Consider the following 23,050-nt stretch of genomic DNA (forward strand, 5'->3'; position numbering starts at 1 on the left):
GATATATGATATATCATGGGGCCTGGGGCCTGTATCCCTCCACCACTCCCAGCGGCCATTTTTTTCTTCTTTTTGATGGAAGGAAAGAGAGAAAGAAGGAAAGATACCTGTAGCACTGCACCACCACTCGTGAAACATCCCCTCTGCAGGTGGAGACCAGGGACTTAAACCCGGGTCCTCACACAGTACCATGCGTACTCTGCTTCAAGCCAGATAGCTTTTTTATTTCCCCTATTTGTTTACTTTAATGAGAGAGGTGTGGAGAGAAAAAGCAAGACAGAGAAAGAGCAGAATGCTGCTCAGCTGGGGACTGAACCTGAGACCTCAGGGCCTCTGGCATGAAAGTCATTTGAATAGCCATTATGCTACCTCCTCAGCCCTCAAGTCAGATACCTTACCACAAAAGGGAGGGGCTGTCACAGACTGGCTTTCAGAGACTTGACCTTATTAAACTGCATACTCCAAACTGAAAGTTCCTTGAGTGCAGGCATCTCTGAGGCCCCTGATGCGACACCAAGCCTTAACACCTCTCAGGCGCTGAAGACACTGTTACATGGACGCCTACTGTTACTACTGGCTTTGATGGTCACAATAAAAATCTTTAATAGAATGAAAGTTGGTTTGTAGAAGAGCTGCAGAGTACACTCCTCTTCTCACTTTACAAACTCACACTTTGCCACCTGGCCCCATAGTAGGTGTGAACAGAAGGTACTGCACTGCCGGAGAGGTTGGGCAGTGGGCAGAACACTGTACTTGCAGATGGGACGTCCCAGGTTCCATCCCTGTCATCACATATACCAGAGCGATGGCCTGGTTCTCTTTTTTCTCCCTTGTAAAATAAATAAATAAATAAATAAATAAATAAATATAAGTAAATAAAATAGCTTTAAACAACATAAAAGATACATGCTTTTTCCCTAAAAAATACAAAAGATTGGGAGTCGGACAGTAGTGCAGTGGGTTAAGTGCACATGGCACAAAGTGCAAGGACTGGCGTAAGGTTTCCGGTTCGAGCCCCTGGCTCTCCACCTGCAGGGGAGTCATTTCACAGGTCTGCAGGTGTCTATCTTTCTCTCCCCCTCTTTGTTTTCCCCTCCTCTCTCCATTTCTCTCTGTCCTATCCAACAACAATGACAACCAACAATAATAACCACAACCATAAAAAAACAACAAGGGCAACAAAAGGGAATAAATAAATAAATATTTTAAAAATACAAAACATCTAACATTGTGACCAATATCAAAAGGCAAAGAAATAGCAAATGGACCAGAAGGGGAGTATCTGCTGTACACGGAGCAAGCAGTCAACCCCTTCAATAGACAATAAGCTGCCACCAACACTAACAGTCCAGTGGAAATTCAGGAAGAAGAAAGGAACAAGCAACTGACATAAAAATACAAATGACTAGTAAACCTGTGGACAGACAAGTGTGAGTCACTTGTAGTTGTATAAAAATAATGAAGCTAATCTGGTTCCCATGTACCAGATTGACAAAGACGCCAACTTGGACAATTCCTCAGTGCTCATGCAATGCGGGGGAGACCGAAAGGCTCACACTCAATCACAGTTCACAGGGACACACTTTTCAAGGACAGTCAGGTCACAGCCATCCGAGTGCACACACCTTTAGACTCAGCAATTTCACCTCTAGGAATTCAGTCTGGCGGTGTACTTACTTACTGAGGTGCACGAAATCAAGGCACGATTTATCCAGTCAGAATCTGCATCAGCAAAACTAACTAAAAACCATATGGAAGTTCATCAGCAGAGCTCTGGGTAGATGGTGTGTAATGCTGCCAGACAACGGGGTGCTGGAAACACTAACCCTCGGGTTAGTGTTGGTCTTGAAGTCACTGGCCCCTGAACTAGCAGGTCTGAATGTGTAAATACTCCACACCAGTCACAGCACTGAGCTGTTTACACAGATTATTTCAGGCTCTCTTAATAACTGTGAAGCAGGTGCGCTTTATTCCCATTTTACAAATGAAGAAACTGAAGTGAAATCGTCTGACTGTATTAGCTTCTTGGCCTGCCACAGCAAATCACCACAAATGAGGTGGCTTTAAAAAAACACAAACAGGAACAGGAAGGCAGTTCAGTGTTAGGACACAGGACTTCCACGCCTGAGGCCCTAGGTTCAATCCCTCAGCACCACCAGATGCCAGATCTGAATGGTGTCTCTCTCCTCTTTCTCTCTCTCCCACCCATAAAAACAAATATTTTTTTTCAAACTTTTTTCTTAATCATTACTTATTTACTGGATAGAGACAGTCAGAAATCGAGAGGGAAGGGGGTGATAGGGAGAGAGACAGAGAGAGAGACCTGCAGCACTGCTTCACCACTCGCAAAGCTTTCCCCCTGCAGGTGGGGAGCAGAGGCTTGAACCTGGATCCTTGCACACTGGAACATGTGCCCCCAACCAGGTGCGCCACCACCTGACCCCAAGACAAATCTTTAAAACAGCACATAAAAAATGCCAAGCTTCTTCTGGTGCAGTTCAGAATGCCAGTAATCAGAACTCAATAGCTAAGTGGGGATAGTTCCATTTGGAAGCTCTGAGGGGAAAAAGAAAAATGGCCTCAGACTTCTCTCTTCCAGCCCTGGTCAGCACCTGTATCTTTGGAATCCCTCTGCTAATACCTGCACCTCTCCACTCTCTGGCTTTATCATCACAGGCCTTCTTCCTTGTGCATGCCCACTCCTTAGAAGGACGCCAATCACAGGACTTAGGGTTCACCCTAATCCAGTACGACCTCATCTGAACTAACTGCATTTGCCAAGTAAGCTCATATCCTGAGGTTTCGGATTTTTTTTTTTTTTTGAGGGGGTGTTACTTTGCCCAGGTCAGAGGTAAAGGTGAGTTCCGGCAGGTGAGCCCTTTACACTCACCACCTCCAGCCAATGCTGCTTCCCATGATGGTTCACACCAACAGATACTACTGGCACCATAGGGAACAACTGATTTAGTTTCCACAACAACCCTGCTTTACTGATGGAGAAACGGAGGCACAGGGAATTTACTCAGCAATTGGCAGACTATAGATCTGAATCCATGTTCTTTTTTTTTTTTCTTTTCCTTCCAAATGTTTTTTATTGGGGCTACAGTAGATTACTGTACCATTCTTGACACGGGTAGAATTTCCCATCTGGCTGTGATAGGTGTCTGCAGAACACTCCCACACACAACTGAGGGCCTTTTCTGCCTTCATGCACAGTGCTGCCAATACCTTCTGTCCATACCAGTCCCGTCCTCCCCCAGACTGAGTCCATGTTTTGTTTTTTTAAGTTTTTATTTACTTATGAGAAAGATAGGAGGAGAGAGAAAGAACCAGGTATCACTTTGGCACATGTGCTGCCAGAACTCAGGACCTCAGGCTTGAGAGTTGAAAGCTTTATCACTGTGCCACCTCCTAGACCACTGGGTCCATGTTCGTAACCACTAGGCTAAATGGCCATCTGCTTCGAGTCTGACGATGCTAATACACTTTGAGAATTAGAGCTAAGAAAAATATTTCTCTCTCCTGGAAGACTAGCATTCCCTTCCTTCTTTTCTTCCTCCCTTCCTTTCTTTCTATCAGTCATGAAGTACCCTCTGATTTATTATCTGCTTTCCCCTTAGTTGTCATGATTTACCTCAGAGCGGATTTAAAAGTTCAGATGTTATCTGTCATCTTCAGTCAGGATGCTGACATATGTTCTCTCTTTGTATTCAATACACTGGGCTTTTGTTCTCTTTCTGGAACCAGAAATAGAACCCAGGGCCTTATATATGCACAGTGGGTTGTCTACCATGAAACTACAGCCCCAGCTCTGTGTTGGGTTGTATTATTATTATTTTTAATTACCGGAGCACTCCTTAGTTCCAGCTTACAGTGTGCTGGGGATTGAACCTGGGACCTTAGAGATGTGTTGGGTATTCTTACCTGGAGTTTTTGATTCTCAGGGGATCCCATACGCTCACAGCCATGATCTACAAACTGTCACATGTAAGGAGGTCAGGTGATGGCATACTGGGTTAAATGCACATAGTACAAATTACAAGGACCTGCTCAAGGATCCTGGTTTGAGCTCCCAGCTCCCCACCTGCAGGGGAGTTGATTCACAAGCGGTGAAGCAGGTCTGCAGGTGTCTTTCTCTCCCCCCCTCTGTCTTCCCCTCCTCTCTCCATTTCTCTCTGTCCTATCCAACACCGACAGCAATGACAACAATAATAACAACAATGATAAACAACAAGGGCAACCAAAGGGGAAAAATAGGCTCCAGGAACAGTCCTGGAGGCAAAAAAAACAAAAAACAACTGTTACATGTATGGGGGTATTGATTTATTTATTTTTTTAATCAGTGAGAGGGAGGGAGGGAGGAAGAGAGAGAGAGAGAAACAGACATCATCACATTGCATATGAGATGCCAGGGATCAAACTTAGGACTTCATGCCTGAGAGCTCACCACTATAGGGACTGCCACCTCCCAGGCCACCCACTGAGACATTCATTTCTTTTTTTAAAAAAAGTCAATATTTTTAAAAATTTTATTTATTCCCTTTTGTCGCCCTTGTTTTATTGTTGTAATTATTACTGTTGTCATTGTTGGACAGGACAGAGAGAAATGGAGAGAGGAGGGGAAGACAGAGAGGGGGAGAGAAAGACAGACACCTGCAGACCTGCTTCACCGCCTGTGAAGTGACCTCCCTGCAGGTGGGGAGCCAGGGGCTCGAACCAGGATCTTTACGCCGGTCCTTGCGCTTTGTGCCACATGCGCTTAACCTGCTGCGCTACTGCCTGACTCCCTGAGATATTCATTTCTTTGCAGCAAGGGCCCAGAGCTCCCAACAGATGGTCAAAGAGATTCACAATCCTGATTTTAAAATGTTCTGTCCTGTCTTTCATTTCCCCCTACTTGTGGAGCTCCCTTGGCTCATGTGGTTTTATTTTAAACGGCCTCAAACACTTCTCATGGTGTCAGTAGTGTGCAGTGGGAAAACTCAAACCACACGCAGCAGTGCCATACAGTCTGGTTTCTCTTTTTTTTTTTTCGCTCTCTCTCTCTCCAGGGTTATTGCTGGGCTCGGTGCCTGCACTACGAATCCACTGCTCCTGGAGGCTACTTTTTCCCTTTGGTTGCCCTTGTTGTTTATTGTTGTTGTGGTTATTATTGTTGCTGTCACTGCTGCTGTTGTTGGATAGGACAGAGAGAAATCAAGAGAGGAGGGGAAGACAGAGAGGGGGAGAGAAAGACAGACACTTGCAGACCTGCTTCACCAGCTGTGAAGCGACTCCCCTGCAGGTGGGGAGCTGAGGTTCAAACCGAGATCCTTAGCCGGTCCTTGAGCTTTAAGCCATGTGCGCTTAACCCACTGCGCTACCGTCCGGCCCCGTCAGTCTAACTTTTTAAATTTCCCTGGGCTTGTGCAAAGCAAGACCTTCATGCTGGCTCCCCTCTCCCTTGTCTCCTGAGTCACTCTGAGGCAGGACTTGAATTCCCACCCCAGCACAGGCCAAACCATCAACCTCTACTCGTACCCACGCCTGTGAGTGGTGTGTGTGGGAAAGGGGCAGCTGGACACAAGAATCTCAACTCTGATCTTTGGGGAGGTTTTTGGCTGGGCAGGAACTGGGCAGTTTGACTTAAGAGCCCTGCCTGAGCCTAAATTTTCTTGGAATTCAAATGAGAAGGGGGAAGTGGAAGACATGGAAATAACCGTTGGTGGGACCTTTCTCCTGGAGGGGGGGCAGTGCCACTGCCTGCCCCTCCCCCAACCACAGGCTCCTGAGCATCCCAGCACCTATAGGTCTGTCCCCTAGCTCTTTCCCACCACATGCTCCCTGGTGTTCTGAAGCCTGACACGTGTCCCATTGCATTCCACGAGCCTCCATTAAAACAAACAAACAAAACCCCCTTGATTTCAAATTGACGCTCAAATGAATTCACCTGCAGCTAAGCCACCATCTTTACGTGAGAGCTGAGAGTTTTTTTTTTTTTTAATCTTTACTTATTTATTGGAGACAGGCGTAAATCAAAAGGAAAAGGGGAAATAGAGAGGAAGAGAAAGACACCTGCAGCACTGCTTCATAGCTCGCCAAGCTGTCCATCTGCCAGTGGGGAGTGGGCACTTGAACCTTTGTCCTTGTGCGTTGTGACATGTGCGCGCGCCACCACCTGGCCCCTACCAAGGGGTTTCTTTAATGTGATGAGTGCTCACCTCAGTGATCAGGGTGGCGGTCAGTGGGTGTGCAAAGGACATCGCAGCATTAGGTGCTTACTAGAGCTTACTAGCAGTCACTTATAATTTAATAAACTTCTTGGTGTTTATTAGAAACAAGGAGCTTATTAGAAACACAGGCTGCCTGAGCCCAAATGTGTGCTTTCTCACAGGGCCCCGAGTGATTACATGTTAGAAAACAGCTGTAGAGAACATGAGGACACTTATGTCTCAAGTTTACCAAATCCTGGAGGGTGCTTTTGTTTTTGTGGAAAACACACACCAGTAGAATGAGCCGGGACAACTTTTTTTTTTTTTCCTCCAGGGTTATTGCTGGGCTCGGTGCCTGCACCATGAATCCGCCGCTCCTGGAGGCCATTTCCCCCCCCCCCTTTTGTTGCCCTTGTTGTTGTAGCCTCATTGTGGTCATTATTATTGCCATTGTTGATGTTGTTCGTTGTTGGATAGGACAGAGAGAAATGGAGAGAGGAGGGGAAGACAGAGAGGGGGAGAGAAAGATAGACACCTGCAGACCCGATTCACCGCCTGTGAAGCGCCTCCCCTGCAGGTAGGGAGCTGGGGGCTCGAACTGGGATCCCCACGCCGGTCCCTGCGCTTTGCGCCACATGCGCTCAACCCACTGCGCCACCGCCTGACCCCCGGACAACTTTTTTTTATCTTACAAAATGGGGATTTTCACACCTGCCTCCTTCTTCCTCCAATGAGATAACGCTGTGATATCTCTTGGTGGCCTAGTAGCCAAGCCTCAAATGAAATCCAGGATACTGTCTATTGATTGTGATGGAGACGGGAGTCAGGAGGGGTGGGGAGCAGGGTGGGTGTGTTCTGTTGTAGCTACTGGCCGATCTTGTGTAATTGTTGCGGCCAACACAGGACTTTCATCTGCCCTACTACTCACCCTTTCATTCGTGTGATGGTTAGTCATTTGTTAGAAACACCTAATATGGGGAGAGGGGGTCTGGGCACCCAGTTAAGTGCACATAGTACTAAGCACAAGGACCTGCTCAGTGATCCTGGTTTGGACCCCTGGCTCCCTCACTGGCAGGGGGGACATTTCACAAAAAGGGAAGCAGGTCTGCAGGTCTTCCCCTCCTCTTAATTTCTCTCAGTTTTATCCAATAAAATGGAAAAAAAAAAATGGCTTCCAGGAGCAGTGGATTCATAGTGCCAGCTCAGAGTCCCAGCAATAACCCTGGAGGCAAAAAAGAAAAAGAAAAGAGAAAATAAAGAAAATTTTAGTATGTACACTATGCCAGACACTTCAAACATTGAGTTCTGAGCAGGGCATTACAAAGTTAGAAAAAAAAAAAAAGCCATAAACTCTTTCCCTGAGGTGCTACGAGTTTAGCCAGAGAAAAGTCTGAGTAAGCAGATGAATGCATTGATACTTAGGACACCTGTATCTGGATGGCGGCGGTCCATTCAGGGGGCTGTGGGAACAGCAGCCCAGGTGAGGCACAAGGCATCTCTGCTTGAAAGGATGAGTACAGGTTTGCCATGCTGAGAATGGAGAGAACAGCACTGCAGGCAGAAGGCACAGCGAGGGGAATGGGAGAGAGGTTGGTGTGTCTACATCAGGACCAGTACGTGCCAACAAGGGATGTTTCTGGAGAAGTTAGTTGGGAACCTGATTGTACATGATCCTGGTTTCTGCTAAGGGAGCTGGCAGTAAACAGGGAATCCCTGAACGGGGAGAAATCACACAGTCATAGCTCTTGGTTTCACAAGAAATCACAGTCATAGCTCTTGGTTTCACAGAAAAAAAGTATCTGAAGCAGGAAGCTCTTCAGAGGCTTTGCAACAAACAGCTCAGGGAAGAGAAGACAAAGTGATTGGTGGGCCGGAGTGTCTGTGGGGTAGAAAGGAGTGCGGGATGTTAAGGAGGGCCCATTAGAGAGGACTTGTGAGCAAATGAGTGGGGTGTGGAAGGGAGGGAAGAGTCTGACCCGGTGCCTGCAGGGACGGTACTGCTGCTAAGATGGAGGACGTGGAGGTGGTCCAGGTGACAGGCTGAGTCGGGTCAGGAGAGCGAGCCACCTTTGGGGGGCCCCGCTGGCTTTGCCCAGTGGGCAGAAGAGAGGCACAGCTGCCTGGAGCTGAGGAGAGTGGTCTGGGGCCTGGACACAGATCTGGGTACTGTAAGTCAACAGCAGGTGGCTGGAGATCCTCGGGTGGGGGGTGGGGTGGGGGGTGAAAACAGGACTGGGAGTAGCACCAACGCTGAAGGGGTGGCCAGAAGAGATGCGTCCGTGACAGGGGCTGAGTGAGGTCAAGAGACATGTCTGCCTCCCTCAGTTCACATGGACCCAGGGAGCAAACACGGAGGCAGTTAACCTCACCACCCACCAGAATCTCTGTAGTAACCATCTCGAGGTCACTGTCCAAGAAGTTCCAGCGCAAGGGGTGACGCAGGGGTGATGCAGGCTGGGGTGCCTGAGAAGATGAGTGGAGACAGGACACGAGGGCTGGACAGGCCTCCCTTTCTTGGCCTCTTCTCATGTCCAGCCCCCTTCACAAATGGGTTTTTCTCAGAGAGAAAAACAAAGGATATTGGACATGGAGAGACAAAAAGAAATACCCAAGTTTGCTGAGTTTTTGAGATCAGACAAAAGCCCGGCACCTCCTAACACTGGAGAGAGGCCTCAGACGTGTCCTAAGTTGACGCCAATGAGCTCATTCTTTTGTTACCATTCAGAGCAGAGAGAGTAGGTCCATGATGATTAAGCCAAAGAGGACTTTACTAGACGCAACAAAACAGAACCAAAGGAATGGCCGCAGAATTAAGTTTGCTGACTCATGTTTCCTCATAGAAACAGGTCTATAGCTTTAAACTCTTAATGGCTTCTAGTAGCCAAATAATTGATCTACCCAATGTTCTGGCTTGAAGGGGAGGGGTGTCTGTTTAGAAATGTTGGCAGCTTGACTGATCCATTAGTGAGACCAAAGAATGAAAACACCAAGTGGAAAAGACCATTATCACTGGAGTCATCGATGGATGATGTCATCTCAGAAAGAAGCAAGCTAAGGTCACGAGCCCCCGGCAGAGTCACACTGGTCTTTTTAAGCCGCCACCACCCTCCCTTCACAGACACTCCAGGCTGCGGGGGTCCAGGGGCCTGAGCCAGGACCAGCTTCACTTCACTCAGCCTGATTCTGAAGGAAGCTATTTCTAGAGCCTTCACAATGACACTCAGCAGGTCCTGAAGGAAGGCCCTCTGTCCGGTCACTTCATACCTACTAGATTTTTCTTCCCTCTGCCCTTCCTGGGCCTTCTAGTCTCATCACACCCCTCCCCCTTCACTATCTGTCTCCCCTTCACACACACCCCCACCCCTTGTTTTCCCAGCCAAGATTCTGGAGTCAGTTTAGACTCTGTCTCCAGTTCTCCAGCTCCCAGTAGCTTCTGCCTCTTCCCCCTCAGTAGCACTAAAAATACCTCTGTGCCAGGCATGGGGCCGGTGGCTTTCCTGACATCGACTTGCTTGCTGAGTGAGTTCTCTCACTCAACCCCTATGGACTGGGTGTTGTTATATTCATCATTGTAGAGAGGAGGAAAGTGAGGCTCAGAAAGACAGGCTGGGTCACTGCTCCCAGCAGGACGGTGCCAGAGTTCATTTGTGAACTCTCTGCAATGTCCTGACCAGCGCTAGCCCTGCCAGTCCTGGCGGCTCCCTCTGTCTCTTCTCCACAAGCGGCACAACTGCGTCCTCTCCTCCCGTGGCTGATGGGAAACTGCTTCTCTCCCACCCATTCAGTTTGTCTCTGGCCGACCACTGTTTCTATGCCAGCCAAGGCCAATTTGCAAGGGAGACTCAGTGTCCTCGCTCTCATTTTCAGGTCCACCAAAGTCTATCCTGCCTGTCCCCTCAGTACTCAAGTTCACTCTAAGAAGATTCTACACAGATGACAGTGCTAGCAGCTGGAGCGAGGAGGTGTCTGCACTCCAGGCCTGTCCCCCTCCTGTTACTCAGAGCTGTTACTATCTTCTTTCTGGGGTGTGTGTGTGTGTTTTCCCTCTGAGCAACAGAGAGTAGGCCTACCCTGAGGAGCGAGAAGGTGTAAGACCCTGATAAGGAGGGGTGGAGGCTATTTTTAGAAGAAGTCACTGGCTTTCCTTCAGGCTGGGAGGAACTCAAGGGTCAGCACCATCTAAAAGGGGAGTTGACATGGCCAACTCTTTCCGTAGAACCAAGGCTCTACAAGAACAGCCTTCCCTGCTTTCGCTCAGTCTGCTTGTGGTGTCTCTCCAGTTGGTGGGAACTGAACTGTCTGTTCCTGTGAGGTAAAGAAAATGTGCACCGGGAAGCAAAGCAGGCACAAAGATGAGGGCACTGTGGTCTGGGCGAGGGCAGCAGGTGAAGAGAGGGGGAGGATGGGGCGCAGCCTGCGGAGCCACAGGAAGGGTCAGGAGAGAGGGCAAAGGCTGGTGGGGACCGGAAGACCTCACGGGCTGGTGTCCAGCAACCTGTTGTGACCTTGAGCCAGGGGCTGTGCGGTCCTTCAGGGACAACAAAATGCCTGTCATCCCTGGGAGAAAGAGGGGGCCTGCGGAGCGGCTCCCGCAGAAGCCCCAGAGCGTGGGCTAGGGTCTCCTGTGACTCGGATAACAAGAACCTAAGCTAGGTCATCTCCAAGAGTCTGAAGAAGTTGAAGGCTGAGGCGAGGGTGCATGGCTGCTCAAAGAGGCGGGGAGGCGACACAGGGGGCTTGAGCCAGCGCCTGCACCGCGCGCACCTGCCGGAGCCACCGGCCCGGATCCCCGGGGCCCCGGTCCTGCTCAGCTCACCGGGTCTCAAGTAGTTGAGTCACACGCTGTCTTTGCAAAGGTGGTGGCGGCCACTCAGCAGAGTTGCCCGTGAGCACTGTGGGGTGAGCTTCCCCGGTGAGGTCCAGCACCCGGGCTGGGGGACAGGATGTCCACAGCCGCCCCCGCGCCCCGGGCCGGGAACAGTGAACAGGTGCGGGGAGAGTGCGGCCAAGACGACTCCTCGCTCCCCGGCCAGAACCACACCCGCCACCCGCCCAGACCGCGAAGCCGAGGCGGGGCTGCGGGGAGGGGTGAAGGCAGCGAGGGGGCTCCAGCGCCGGGCTCCCGGTTTCCCGCTTCACCTCCGCACGCCTTGTTGCGGGGAACCTCGCCAGCTCCGGCAGTTTGGGGCAAACTTTTCCTGCAGCCCGAACCCCGACTGCACGTCCGCCCGGGCGCTACGCCCCCCAACTCCGCAGCGCGAGCAGAGGCGGCGCCGGGGCGCGGGGCACCTGCACCCAGAGCGCCCGCGAGCGCAGCGCCCCGCCGGGGGTTGTCGGGGCGCCCCCACCTCATCCGCCAGGACCCCGGCCCCCCGCTCCCCGCAGGAAATCCCCCGACCCCTCTGTCCTTACAGACGCGGCAGCCAGGTAGGTGCCAGAGGAGGGGCCCCGGCGGGGTCCCGCGCTCCGGGAGGCGCGGACAGCAGCGCGGGGCCCCGCTCCCCAGGACCCGCGCCCAGGGCTCCCCGGCCCCCGCGGCAACTCGAGGCGGCGGCTATTTATAGAGGGAGCCACGCTCAGTCCCTCTTGGCGGCGGCGGCGGCGACAGCTGAATATTTTGCCCAGATATGGCTGGGCCCCGGCGCGGGGGAAGCGAGCCCCGCGAGCACGAGGGGGACCCTGCTCTGGGTGGGGGGCTTACCGAGCCGCGGGGCGCGGGCGACGGCGTGGAGCGCAGGCGGCGGGCGAGCGGGGCGCGGGGCTGGACGAGCTCCAGGAGGGCGGCGCTGTGCGCTCGGGGCGGCCGCAGGGGCGGGTCCTGCGCTGTGGCCGCCCCTGCCCCCCGCCCTGCGCTGTGGCCGCCGCCCCTGCCCCCCGCCCTGCGCTGTGGCCGCCCCTGCCCCCCCCCCCCCCCGCCCTGCGCTGTGGCCGCCGCCCCTGCCCCCCGCCCTGCGCTGTGGCCGCCCCTGCCCCCCGCCCTGCGCTATCGCCATCCCCCTCCACCACCACCCCGCTGCGAGGCTCCCCCAGAGCTGGGACTAGCGTCCCCACTAGCACCCCGAGGAGTTTCTACCCCGACGCAGCGATCTAGGGAGAAGGTGGGCATACTTTCATTCCCGCGGGATGTACAGTGTAAGAAACGACAGGTGCCCGGACAGTGCAAAGCCAACCGAGCGGCCGCTGCGCCTTCCGCCTTTTAAAATTAAGGATCAGCGGGCCTAGTCACCCCGTGGATTCTCCAACGAGCAAAGTGTCGGTCACGATTACTTTGTGAGCAGGCTGTCTAATGTCTTCTCTCTAAAACAGCCACGGCCAAAAACTGTCTCATTCTAAAGCAGGCTATTATGTTTTCTGCTATCAATTCTTTACGCCCAAACAAAAATTTTAATTTGAAGGAGGTTCATTAAAAAAAGGAATTTGTTCCGACAGAGGGTAAGATCTCCTTTGATCTTTGTGAGAGTTTCTGGTGGGTTGGACCCCGCGAAAATAATTTTATGTTTATTACTTTTAATGTATATTTATACTGGTATATATTTTACTAAAGATACTGGTATGTATTTTACTAAAGAGAATCTGGCATCTATTTTACTAAAGAGAAACTATTTTAAAAATCTTGTTTTCCTTGAAAATGTATCCCGATGTTGCTGGCCTTCACAACTATAAAAGAATGCTCTTTTCACTGGGGCATGTGTCATTTATTTTTAAGTAAGGCAAAACACCTAGCATTCCAGATGCTTTAAAATTTCAAATACGTTTGTGGAACCAAACATTTAAGCAAAGCACATACAGCATATGTGCTCGACATGAGCACCTCTTCAGCACCACATCCAGTCAAGAAGGCCACTGGCACCTCACATCACTCCTGCACTCACTCACTCCTGAAGTTAACTTCTTTGACTTTCTGGTATCACTTTCTTCCTTGCCTTTCTCCTCATAGAGTGCTCAATTCTGTATTGTGAGATTTATCCATATTGCTTCATGAAACCTTTTTTACTATTATTGCTGTAGTTTTACATGTTATTACTGTATCATATATATGCATATATATTTTAAAACCCACTTTAGTATGAATAGACATTTAGTAGTGAGGCTGTCTCCAGATTTCAACTATTACAGGTAGGTAGAAGCCAGCCATGAAATTCTCAATAGAACTAGAAAAGAACCCAGCACTGCAAGGATGACAGCATGAATTGAAAGGAAAACTCTTGATCTTGACATTATAAAGCCTAGAAATTATAGTCAATTATATTGATAAACATTTTTATTCTAATATTATAGTAATAATTCAAGTGCAATTTTCTTTGAAAAGTCAACTCTGTTAAAACAAAACTTGTTAAATATCTTCCATCAAACTTAAGTATATTCTTTTCAGTGCTCCTAGTAGCTAGAGCCATGTAGTAGAGATAAGATTCTTTTTTAAGCCTACTACATTTTGTTATTGCTGAAAAATCTGAATTAGTTGTCAAGGTCTCAGAAGCAGTGATTAATTAACTTTTCCAAGTTCTACCAGATACTCTGACATAAAATCATGAATCCAGATATCTGTGTCTGGCAGTGACGTGTCCACTAAGTAGACCACTACTTTCCGGTCCCATGGGTTCGGATTTTCGATGACCGTCTGCACTAATGCCACCAGAGGTTTCTTCTCCACGTGATTTCGAAACACCATGGAAGCCTCCTCGGACCACTGGAGGCACTTGACTCCTAGGAGGGAAACAGGAGGCAGTGAGGGGCTCTGATTCATTATAAAGGAAAACTGGTCAATTCCAAAGTAGTGTAAGCACATCCCTTAAGACTTGCCTACCCAAAAGAGTCACTGCTCAACAAACCCCGACAGCCCAGCTTATAATTTTCCTATTCCGAGTGGGTAAACCTTTACCTAGAGATACAAGTTTCAACTGAAATCATGTACTATAAAATGCTGTCCTAGTACTATCCCGCCATAATCCAACAGATTTACACTGATAATGGGATGATCTGGGGAAATATCACGTCATCAATTACATCTCTCTTAGGTACAAATTCTTCCTGGTGAACTTGGTATAATTTTAGAGAAGAATTATTACATTCCAAGTATACTAATTTTTAGAAAATTATACCCACTATGGCACTGGGTTCAGAGTCTGAAGACTCAATTCCTATTCCCAGCTACCCTATCAAGTGGTGTGATCTTAGGTAACTCAGTCATCTCTCAAGCTTCTGATTATTTTTCATAAAAGTAACTGGTTGGGCTAAATGAATTTTAAGCTCCATGTTTTTCTAAGTCCTTCTCCGGGCTGGTTGACTGCCATATTTGACAAAATGTGTTGTAAGCAAAAACCTCAATGTTAGTTCAAAAGTGAGAGGGAAAAGTTTAACTACCAAATTTGAAAAATTATGGATTTGCATCCCAAGTGGCTGTGACATGCACAATGCCATTTTTGGCTTATTGCCAACTACCATGGGGGTTTCCTTTGAATTCTAGTAGAATGTAGAGAAACTCACAATACTTTACAATTAAGCAGCCTTTTTTTTTTTTTTTTTTTTTTTTTTTATACCAGAGCACTGCTCAGCTCTGGCTTATGATGGTATAGGGGATTGAACCTGGGATTTTGAAGCCTTAGCCATGAGGGTGTCTGCATAACCATTATGTTATCTCCCCTACCTAGGTAGTACTTTTATATTCACTAAAAGTTGTTCAGTAATAAAAATCTATGATTTATTTGATCAAATTACTTCTGCTATGGTGCATGAGTGGCAGTGAAGAAAGATGATGACATGACCACAACTTCTCAGGTGCTGACACAGTGGGACACAGAGAGCCCCAGATGACAGGACATATCTGCATCCCTCAGCCCTCTGCTCTGATGGGTCTCCAAGTGGAGCTTCACCTGGTTGTTTGTTCAGGTGGTAGAGTGTGCAAACAAGGGAGCTACCAGCATTTGTGTGGCTGTCACAAAAGTAAAATATCTCACTAGTCAGAATTATAAAGGAGTAGCATTGTTCACCTATTAGATTAGCACCTCCGGTTTTACTGCCAGAGAGACTGGTGTGAAGGCAGGGGAGTCATATGCTGCATACTGTTAGATGCAATGCAGTGGGAAACACATTAAAACGGACAGATGCTATGGCCCAGGAATGCTTTATATAGTTGCGGATAATCAAACGTGTAAATGTATTATAAAATCACGGGGGGTGGGGTGGGCGGTGGCGCAGTGGGTTAAGAGCATGTGGCGCAAAGCGCAGGGACCAGCGGAAGGATCCCGGTTCGAGCCCCCGGCTCCCCACCTGCAGGGGAGTCGCTTCACAGGCTGTAAAGCTGGTCTGCAGGTGTCTATCTTTCTCTCCCCCTCTCTGTCTTCCCCTCCTCTCTCCATTTCTCTCTGTCCTATCCAACAACGAACAACATCAACAATGGCAATAATAATAACCACAATGAGGCTACAACAAGGGCAACAAAAGGGGGGGGGGAATGGCCTCCAGGAGCAGTGGATTCATGGTGCAGGCACTGAGCCCAGCAATAACCCTGGAGGAAAAAAAAATCACGGACAAAATCACAAAATAGTTATTATGCAATGGCCTCCTGCTGATTGTTTTGCTTATTTCCATTCTTTGTAATTTGTTCAATGTAGACATAGTTGCAGGATTTTTCTTATGATGGTTGGAAAGTTTTGCAAAAGCAAACCAAGTTAGTTCAGAGAGCCAATCATTCCGTGCTTGCTAAGTACTCTGTACAAACTGGCAGTATAAGGTATGTTGTGGCATGAACTCAAATGTCACAGAAATTACCTGCAAGTTGAGCTGTGACTGCTTGGAATGGTAGCTTTCGGAACATGTCCACCAGGGGTTGTACTTTTCTTATGTTGACTAATTCATGCTTGCCGTAGTCTAGCTCATACACTGATACCAATCCATTAGTGAGGATTCCTTTTAAAAGTACCCTATACCACCTAGATGCACAATGAATTAAAAAGGAAGAAAAAACCCACAGTCAGTGCCTGAATTTTAGGGTAACATTTTATGATAAGAAGAATACAACATAGATACTTGCTAATGTAAAATATAATATAAATATAAAACTATACTGACACATAATTTTTAAGAGACTGCTACTTCTTTTTCCAGAGGTTGCTAGTCTCTGCTTTGCCATTCATTTGATGCAATCTGTTCACTTAGCACACTTCACCAGGACTCAGGAGTCAGGAAAGGAGATTGACATAGCAGCTACCCACCAATACTCAGCAAAACCCAGCAAATGTTCTAGAGGATGACTGGAGCAAGGCCAGGAGAGCCCTTTGCTTCAACAGGGAGACAGAACTGTCACCTGTTTGGGAAAGGAATATGTGTGGAAGATGTCAGGAGGGAAGCAAAAGAGCCAGGTCAGGCTGAAGAAATGCACGGAAAGTAAGTACAGGAGGCACAAGGCACAGTGGCTTGGAGTGGAGTGCACACACTGCAGAACAGATAAAGGTGGGACATGAGGAGGAATGAACAGGAGTCAGATTAGAAAGAAAGGCAGGGGAAGAGTGTCTACAGATTGGAAAGAGATTATAAAAGTCTTTAAAAACAAAGTCAACACGTTTACGAATGACCAGTAAGGGTATTTCAAAGCAAGGCAGAAGTCAATCTACCACCTACAATAAAGAACCTAGAGGAAGAGAAGCCCAGCTTCAGATTCACAGTGCAAGGTGCTAGAAAAAAAAATCACACACATGCACTGGGTAGGAAGGGGCTAGTTAGTAGCTGTATTATTACTAACTGCCAGACAAGCTTGTCTGTTTTCTCTAAGAAAGATGTCAAAGGGAACCGGAAAGGGGCAGCTGTGCCAGTACTTTTGTGACCATGAGTATAAAGTATACAGCACAGAATAAACTGCTTGTGAGTCACTGGGTTGGAAACGGCACATACTGGAGGGGCTCTAGAAAGAAGAGTTGATGTAAGTGAAAAAACAGACAAATGATGAACAAGTTAAGGAATTATGATTCTCACTGTCCAGAGGTGCAACACTATATAAAAGACAGCATAGTATTTTTAGGGAGCAAATTAATAAATATATTAAGAATCTTGAAATCTCTGAACAAGGAACTCCTCCTCTAGAAATCAACTCTGTAAGTAAATTATTAGTGATGTAGGTATTTATGCTCAACGTTATTCAGAACAGTGAAATATTCGGGGAAAACAAACCCACGTTAGGGAGTGATAGAGAATGGCCATAGGGTTATGCTAGATGGGAAAAGTAGGTATGGGATTATATAATAATAGTATACTAATTCTATAAATGCAGAAAAACTAGAAGGAAACATAGTTTAACAAAGGTTATGTCTAGCTTGCTTATTTTTTTTCTATTTTTCTGTATTAAACATTTTAATTTAAAATTCATCAAATAAAATGTTAGTGAATTAATATACTTCTAAAAAAAGAAAACATTTAAACCTTCACTCTAGTCACAATTGGCTGATAACAGGAATATGGTCACTAGATTTTTAGATAGATGAAATTATTTTAAGTATTAGAGCACGGCACAATTCCTTAGTTTTGTCTCACATTCAAAATTCCCATTTGTGCAGTTCCAAGTCCCTCTGCAGAGATGTATTCCCACGACTCCTGGTAGCATTTACACATTTTTCTTAGGACTAAAAGAAAATGCTTTGTCCAAGGACCTACTTATTTTCGACTTTTGCAGCATACACTTGGTCTTTTTCCACCGCTATGTGGCGCTCTTCTGACACGCTGTAATACAGAATCATCTCTTCCATCAGAACTTCCAATTTATGTATCTCTTGCCATGGCTGGATGACAAAGTAGCCTGGGTGACAGGCCACAGACACATAGACATCCATGTGTTCCCCTGGCTTTGACAAGAGGACGGGAGGAGGAAGTTCCTCCATGGAGAAAGAGCTCTTATGGTCTACTACGGATTTTTTGATGATATCTGTGAGGCTCTTCCTGAAATTCTCTCCAGTGTTGCCCAGAATGGGGGTGTTAGCACTTTTGCTACTGGGAGAGCTAGGTTCACTGGATATGGCACTCAAAAACACATCTTTCTGATGCTTCCACAAGTCTGCATTTGTAATCTGGCGGTTGATACTGCGATGAGGATCAGGGAAGTTCTTAGGAGTAAATAAATAAACATGTGTGATCCCTCTGGTTTCATCCACTTTTGTAACCTTTGAAAAACATACATACAAAATTAAGATATTCAAGTTCATGGTCAACTCTGAGGAGCAATCATAATATTCATTATAAATATTAACACAGTAGTTTATAAAAATCAAATTGTTAAAATTTATGTTATCTGAGTAAGATGAATTATCTTTTACAGTTGTAGCAATAATAGGCTTTTAAGTCAAAGTAGTTTAGACACCAGCAGCACACCTAAAGAAATAAAAATCACTAACCATTAAAAAAACCAAAAGTAAATACCTTGACAGAGGAGAGTACAACAGACTGTAATTCTATACATCAAGAATTAAAATAAAAAATCAGAGGGCCAGGCAGTAATGCAGAGGGGTAAGTGCATGTGGCAAAGTGCAAGAACTGGGGTAAGGATCCTGGTTTGAGCCCCGGCTCCCCACCTGCAGGGGGGTCGCTTCACAGGCAGTGAACCAGGTCTGCAGGTGTCTATCTTTCTCTCCCCCCTCTGTCTTTCCCTCCTCTCTCCATTTCTCTGTCCTATCCAACAACAATGACAGCAGTAACAACAATAATAGTAACAACAATAAACAAGAGAAGCAACAAAAGGGGAAAATGGCCTCCAGGAGCAGTGGATTCGTAGTGCTGGCACCAAGCCCCAGCAATAACCCTGGAGGCAATAATAATATTAATGATAAATCAAAACATTTCAAATAGTGGTATTTTATAACACTGCATGTGGAAATAATAGACTGATGAATCCGCACACCCTTTTCTGTCAGCTTCAACAATAAAAAGTAACCACAGCAATGGCAAATGTTGCAAGTGCATCCTGGTTAGGTTGGTGAACTCTCAGACTGGGAAAGAAGGGGGAGCTTTAACATTCACTGTGCCCGTGGAGACTTCTGTTCCAAATCCCTTGTCTCGCTCTAATACTTGTCCTCCTCCACACCCATTAGGTACATGAGAGGAAAGGAGCCTGGACAGAAGAGGAGGAAGAAAGCCCTAGTGAAGAGAGAAAAACCACACATTTGTACTTTTATTTTCTTTGGCCATGAGACCTTTGACTATCTGGTTGCCGCCACTCTTTTGCTCAGAGAAAGGAGCGATAGTATGGGGATACTATCCATTGGTAACAATGATTATATTGCTATGTCTCAAAGGGACAGGTAACTAAGTCTTCTCATCAGTTTGTCTGGATTATCCGAACAATGACAAAAACCAGGTTTTTCTAGCCACATCTTCTTCTTATCAGATAGGGCTAGAAATGAAAGAGAAGAACACAGGCAAGAAGGAAAGGCAGACGCCAGCAAGGCGACCTTTCACGCAATTTACTCTCTAAAATTCCCCTAAAGAATAGGGAAGCCGGGGAGTCGGGTGGTAGCGCAGCGGGTTAAGCGCAGGTGGCGCAAAGCACAGGGACCGGCATAAGGATCCCGGTTCGAACCCCGGCTCCCCACCTGCAGGGGAGTCGCTTCACAGGCGGTGAAGCAGGTCTGCAGGTGTCTGTCTTTCTCTCCTCCTCTCTGTCTTCCCCTCCTCTCTCCATTTCTCTCTGCCCTATCCAACAATGACGATGACAACAACAATAATAACTACAACAATAAAACAACAAGGGCAACAAAAGGGAATACATAAATAAATAATAAAAAATAATAATAAAAAAAAAAGAATAGGGAAGCCTACAATGGAAGGAATGGGACACGGAACTCTGGTGGTGGGAACTGTATGGAATTATATTCCTGGTATCTTACAATTTTGTTAATCATTATTAAATCACTAATAACTTTTTCCTAGTAAGATGAATCTATTAAAATTCATTCCATGGAGTACTGATGTACCGGGTGCCAATTCACTCTGATATTTATGACACAGAAGTTCCACTCCAAAATTCTGATGATTAAAAAAATATGTGCACTAAGTCTCCAATACCCTGGCTCTGGAGACTAAAAGGAGCTGAGAAAGACAATATTCATTATTATCATGCAGTCAATGAAAAAGGATAAAATGGCACATAATTAAATACACAATAGTAAAAGATAAACCCTAGAAGACTGAAGATCAGAAAATCAGTGTGAGTTAGGATACTTTAGAGATCTTCATGAAGCTCTTTCTTAAGGACATTTAGTGGTTGAATGCTTCTATAAAAGGCTGCTATTCACATTAGTTTAACCAGAGAAATGCCATCTTCCACTTCTATTCCTGTAGCTGAAAGTTATGCTTTTGATATGAAGATGCAAAAATACAAAAGAGGTAGTGACTTAGTAAATAAATCATAAATTAATAAATCATAAGTTATTTTTGGAAAGAAGTAAAATCCAAGATTATAAGCAAAAGACCTTTCCCAATCCATTGTATAGAAACTCTTATCAAGAGGAATCTGGTCCTTCGTGGGAATACAGTTCTTCATCACAGCAAAACTGGGGCTGAGAATTACTTCTCCTACATTATTAATCATGGAAAATCTACATGAAGGTTTTTTTTTATTTTACTTGGAGGTAAATGGTTTACAGCAACACAGTTGTCTACACATGGGCTCCACTTCCCAGCTCCACATCACGGGTGTCTTCGACATACTCTCACCCCCAACCTAGGAACGCCAACTCCCCTCCAGTTCCCCTCTTCCGCTCCTTCACCAGAGCTCCTTGCTTTGGTTTTAAAATGATACAGGAGATAGAGAATAAAGTCTTACAAATTATACCATGAAATATCTTACCACTAAACATATAATCAATCTTTTAATAAGACAAATTTTATTGACTTATCACTAGCTTACAAAATAGTAAATTTAAGTACCACTATAAGTGTGTCAGATGTGGAAAAAACAGTTTATATTGATGGTAAGATAAGATTCTTTGACAAAAACCAAATGATCCTTTCTGGGTGATAACTTGCTTTCTTTTTCTTTTCTTTTATTTTTTTTGCCTCCAGGGTTATTGCCAGGGCTCAGTGACTGCACCATGAATCCACTGCTCCTGGAGGCCATTTTGCCCCTTTTGTTGCCCTTGTTGTCTTCCATCATTGTTGTGGTTATTATTATTGTTGTTGTTGTTACAGTCGTTGGATAGGACAGAGAGAAATCGAGAGAGGAGGGGAGACAGAGGGGGGAGAGAAAGACACCTGCAGACCTGCTTCACTGCCTGTGAAGCGACTCCCCTGCAGGTGGGGAGCCGGGGGTTCCGATAATTCCCTTTCTAATGTACCAAGACCATTAAAATAACTGACCTTAATGCTACAGTCTGAGCAATTCAAAACAGAATCTCTTAACCAAAGCACAGCATCTGGTGTCCACATGCCAATAGACTGTGGGAGATCTGCTAAACAGCATTTTATTGCCTGGAAATGAAACACAGTGGGAAAGTGAGCAAATCATCTTCAATTAAGTACCTCCTTATGAATAATGTCAGTAGTCTTTTCTATTTCCCCTCAAGTCAAATGTTGTCAAGACATGAAGCAAGTTAGAGCAAAAGCTAATAAAGGGATCACAGCTCTACGGCCGGCTCTACCTGTGCTACTACCATTGTCTTTTCTCCTGCAGGCGCCAGGCCTACACAAGGCACTTCCTCTACTTCTTACTCAGCACCACTCCGCATGATGATGTAGTGTGAACCACTCTAAAGCCCGTGAAAGAAACCTAGAGAGACTACCTGTGTGAGAGCCCACACAGTTAAGAAAACCGGGTCAGAGTGGCCAGGAAGGCTGCTCAGTGCAGAGAACACACACACTAGCTGAAAGGCCCCAGTTCAATTAAATATGGCATATGCAGGATCCACAGAGCACTGCTCAGCTCTGGCTTATGGTGGTGCAGGGGACTGAACCTGGGACTTCAGAGCCTCAGGCATGAGAGTCTCTTTGCATAACCATTGTGCTATCTACCCCTGCCCATATCTAGGTCTTCTAAGTCCATCTGAAAAGAATAAACTACCAGCTGGATGAAATCTCACTCATGTAGCAAAAAACAGTGAAAGTTCTGTTTCATCCGGTGTGTCTTGAGGACCCAAGGAAACCTTTGAACTGAAGGAGGCAATTCTGTGAAAGGAACGAAATCTACTTCCAGGGCTCCTGGATTCCACTGGTCATCTGTGACCCCATCCACCTTTGTCATACCCCTTTCTAAGTCCCTCCCTATACCTCCTAGGTGAGATATAATTCTGTGTGGTGATGAGGTCACTCAGAACAGAGGATTTGAACACACACTAATACCAGCAGGAGTCAGTCCAGCAATGAGGAAGTGAGGCTGGCCGGTTTGGCCAGCAAATAAGAACGTGTACCCAGCAAAAGATGCCACTTCCCAAGTTCCACAAGCACTGCTTCATCACAGAGCATGCTCAATAGTCAGATTTCCTCGTCTATTAAGAAAGCAATTTGGGGATCATCGCATCTCTAAATATTGACAATAATTCACATTTTACAAATAGTATAAGAGTCAACTGCTAAACAGCCCAAGAACTAAAATCCAACATCAGCTTTAGCAGTCTGTCAAATAAAAATAAAAGATTAAATTTTTTTTTTTAAATTAGGTTGAACAAAAGTGAAATATATTTTTCTACAATAGTCATTTAAGAAAAGACAATGGGAACTAGAGTGACATGGTAATTAAGGTCAACACTGTTTCTAGCCACTGAGTTTTGATGGCATGAAATATTTTTCTGGCAAATATAATTCCAGGAGTTCTTTGAAATTATACAATGATGTTAAGTAATTTTATTTATTTTTATTTTTTCCCTTTATATTAGGAGATAGTTAAT

General features: G+C 46.3%; 2 protein-coding genes across 5 annotated transcripts in view; both read right to left on the bottom strand.

The window, feature by feature from the left end:
- Positions 1-12,053, bottom strand: part of TMOD1 (tropomodulin 1) — a 94,615-nt gene extending 82,562 nt beyond the window's left edge. The window contains exon 1 of the mRNA XM_060199144.1: positions 11,893-12,053. The gene's annotated coding sequence lies outside the window, so the exon portion shown is untranslated. The remainder of the gene's footprint in view (positions 1-11,892) is intronic.
- A 1,381-nt stretch (positions 12,054-13,434) lies between these two features.
- The window catches only part of TDRD7 (tudor domain containing 7), a 77,948-nt gene continuing 68,332 nt past the window's right edge, over positions 13,435-23,050 (bottom strand). For all 4 annotated transcript variants that reach the window (XM_007524118.2, XM_060199129.1, XM_060199130.1 and 1 more), the window contains 4 exons: positions 21,528-21,638; positions 17,835-18,337; positions 15,960-16,120; positions 13,435-13,895 (listed from right to left, as the gene is read on the bottom strand). In XM_007524118.2, the coding sequence (XP_007524180.1) occupies positions 13,675-13,895; positions 15,960-16,120; positions 17,835-18,337; positions 21,528-21,638 (996 nt within the window). In that variant the 3' untranslated portion in view covers positions 13,435-13,674. The remainder of the gene's footprint in view (positions 13,896-15,959; positions 16,121-17,834; positions 18,338-21,527; positions 21,639-23,050) is intronic.

The sequence above is a fragment of the Erinaceus europaeus genome, chromosome 10, assembly GCF_950295315.1.
Source record: "Erinaceus europaeus chromosome 10, mEriEur2.1, whole genome shotgun sequence".
NCBI lineage: Eukaryota > Metazoa > Chordata > Mammalia > Eulipotyphla > Erinaceidae > Erinaceus > Erinaceus europaeus.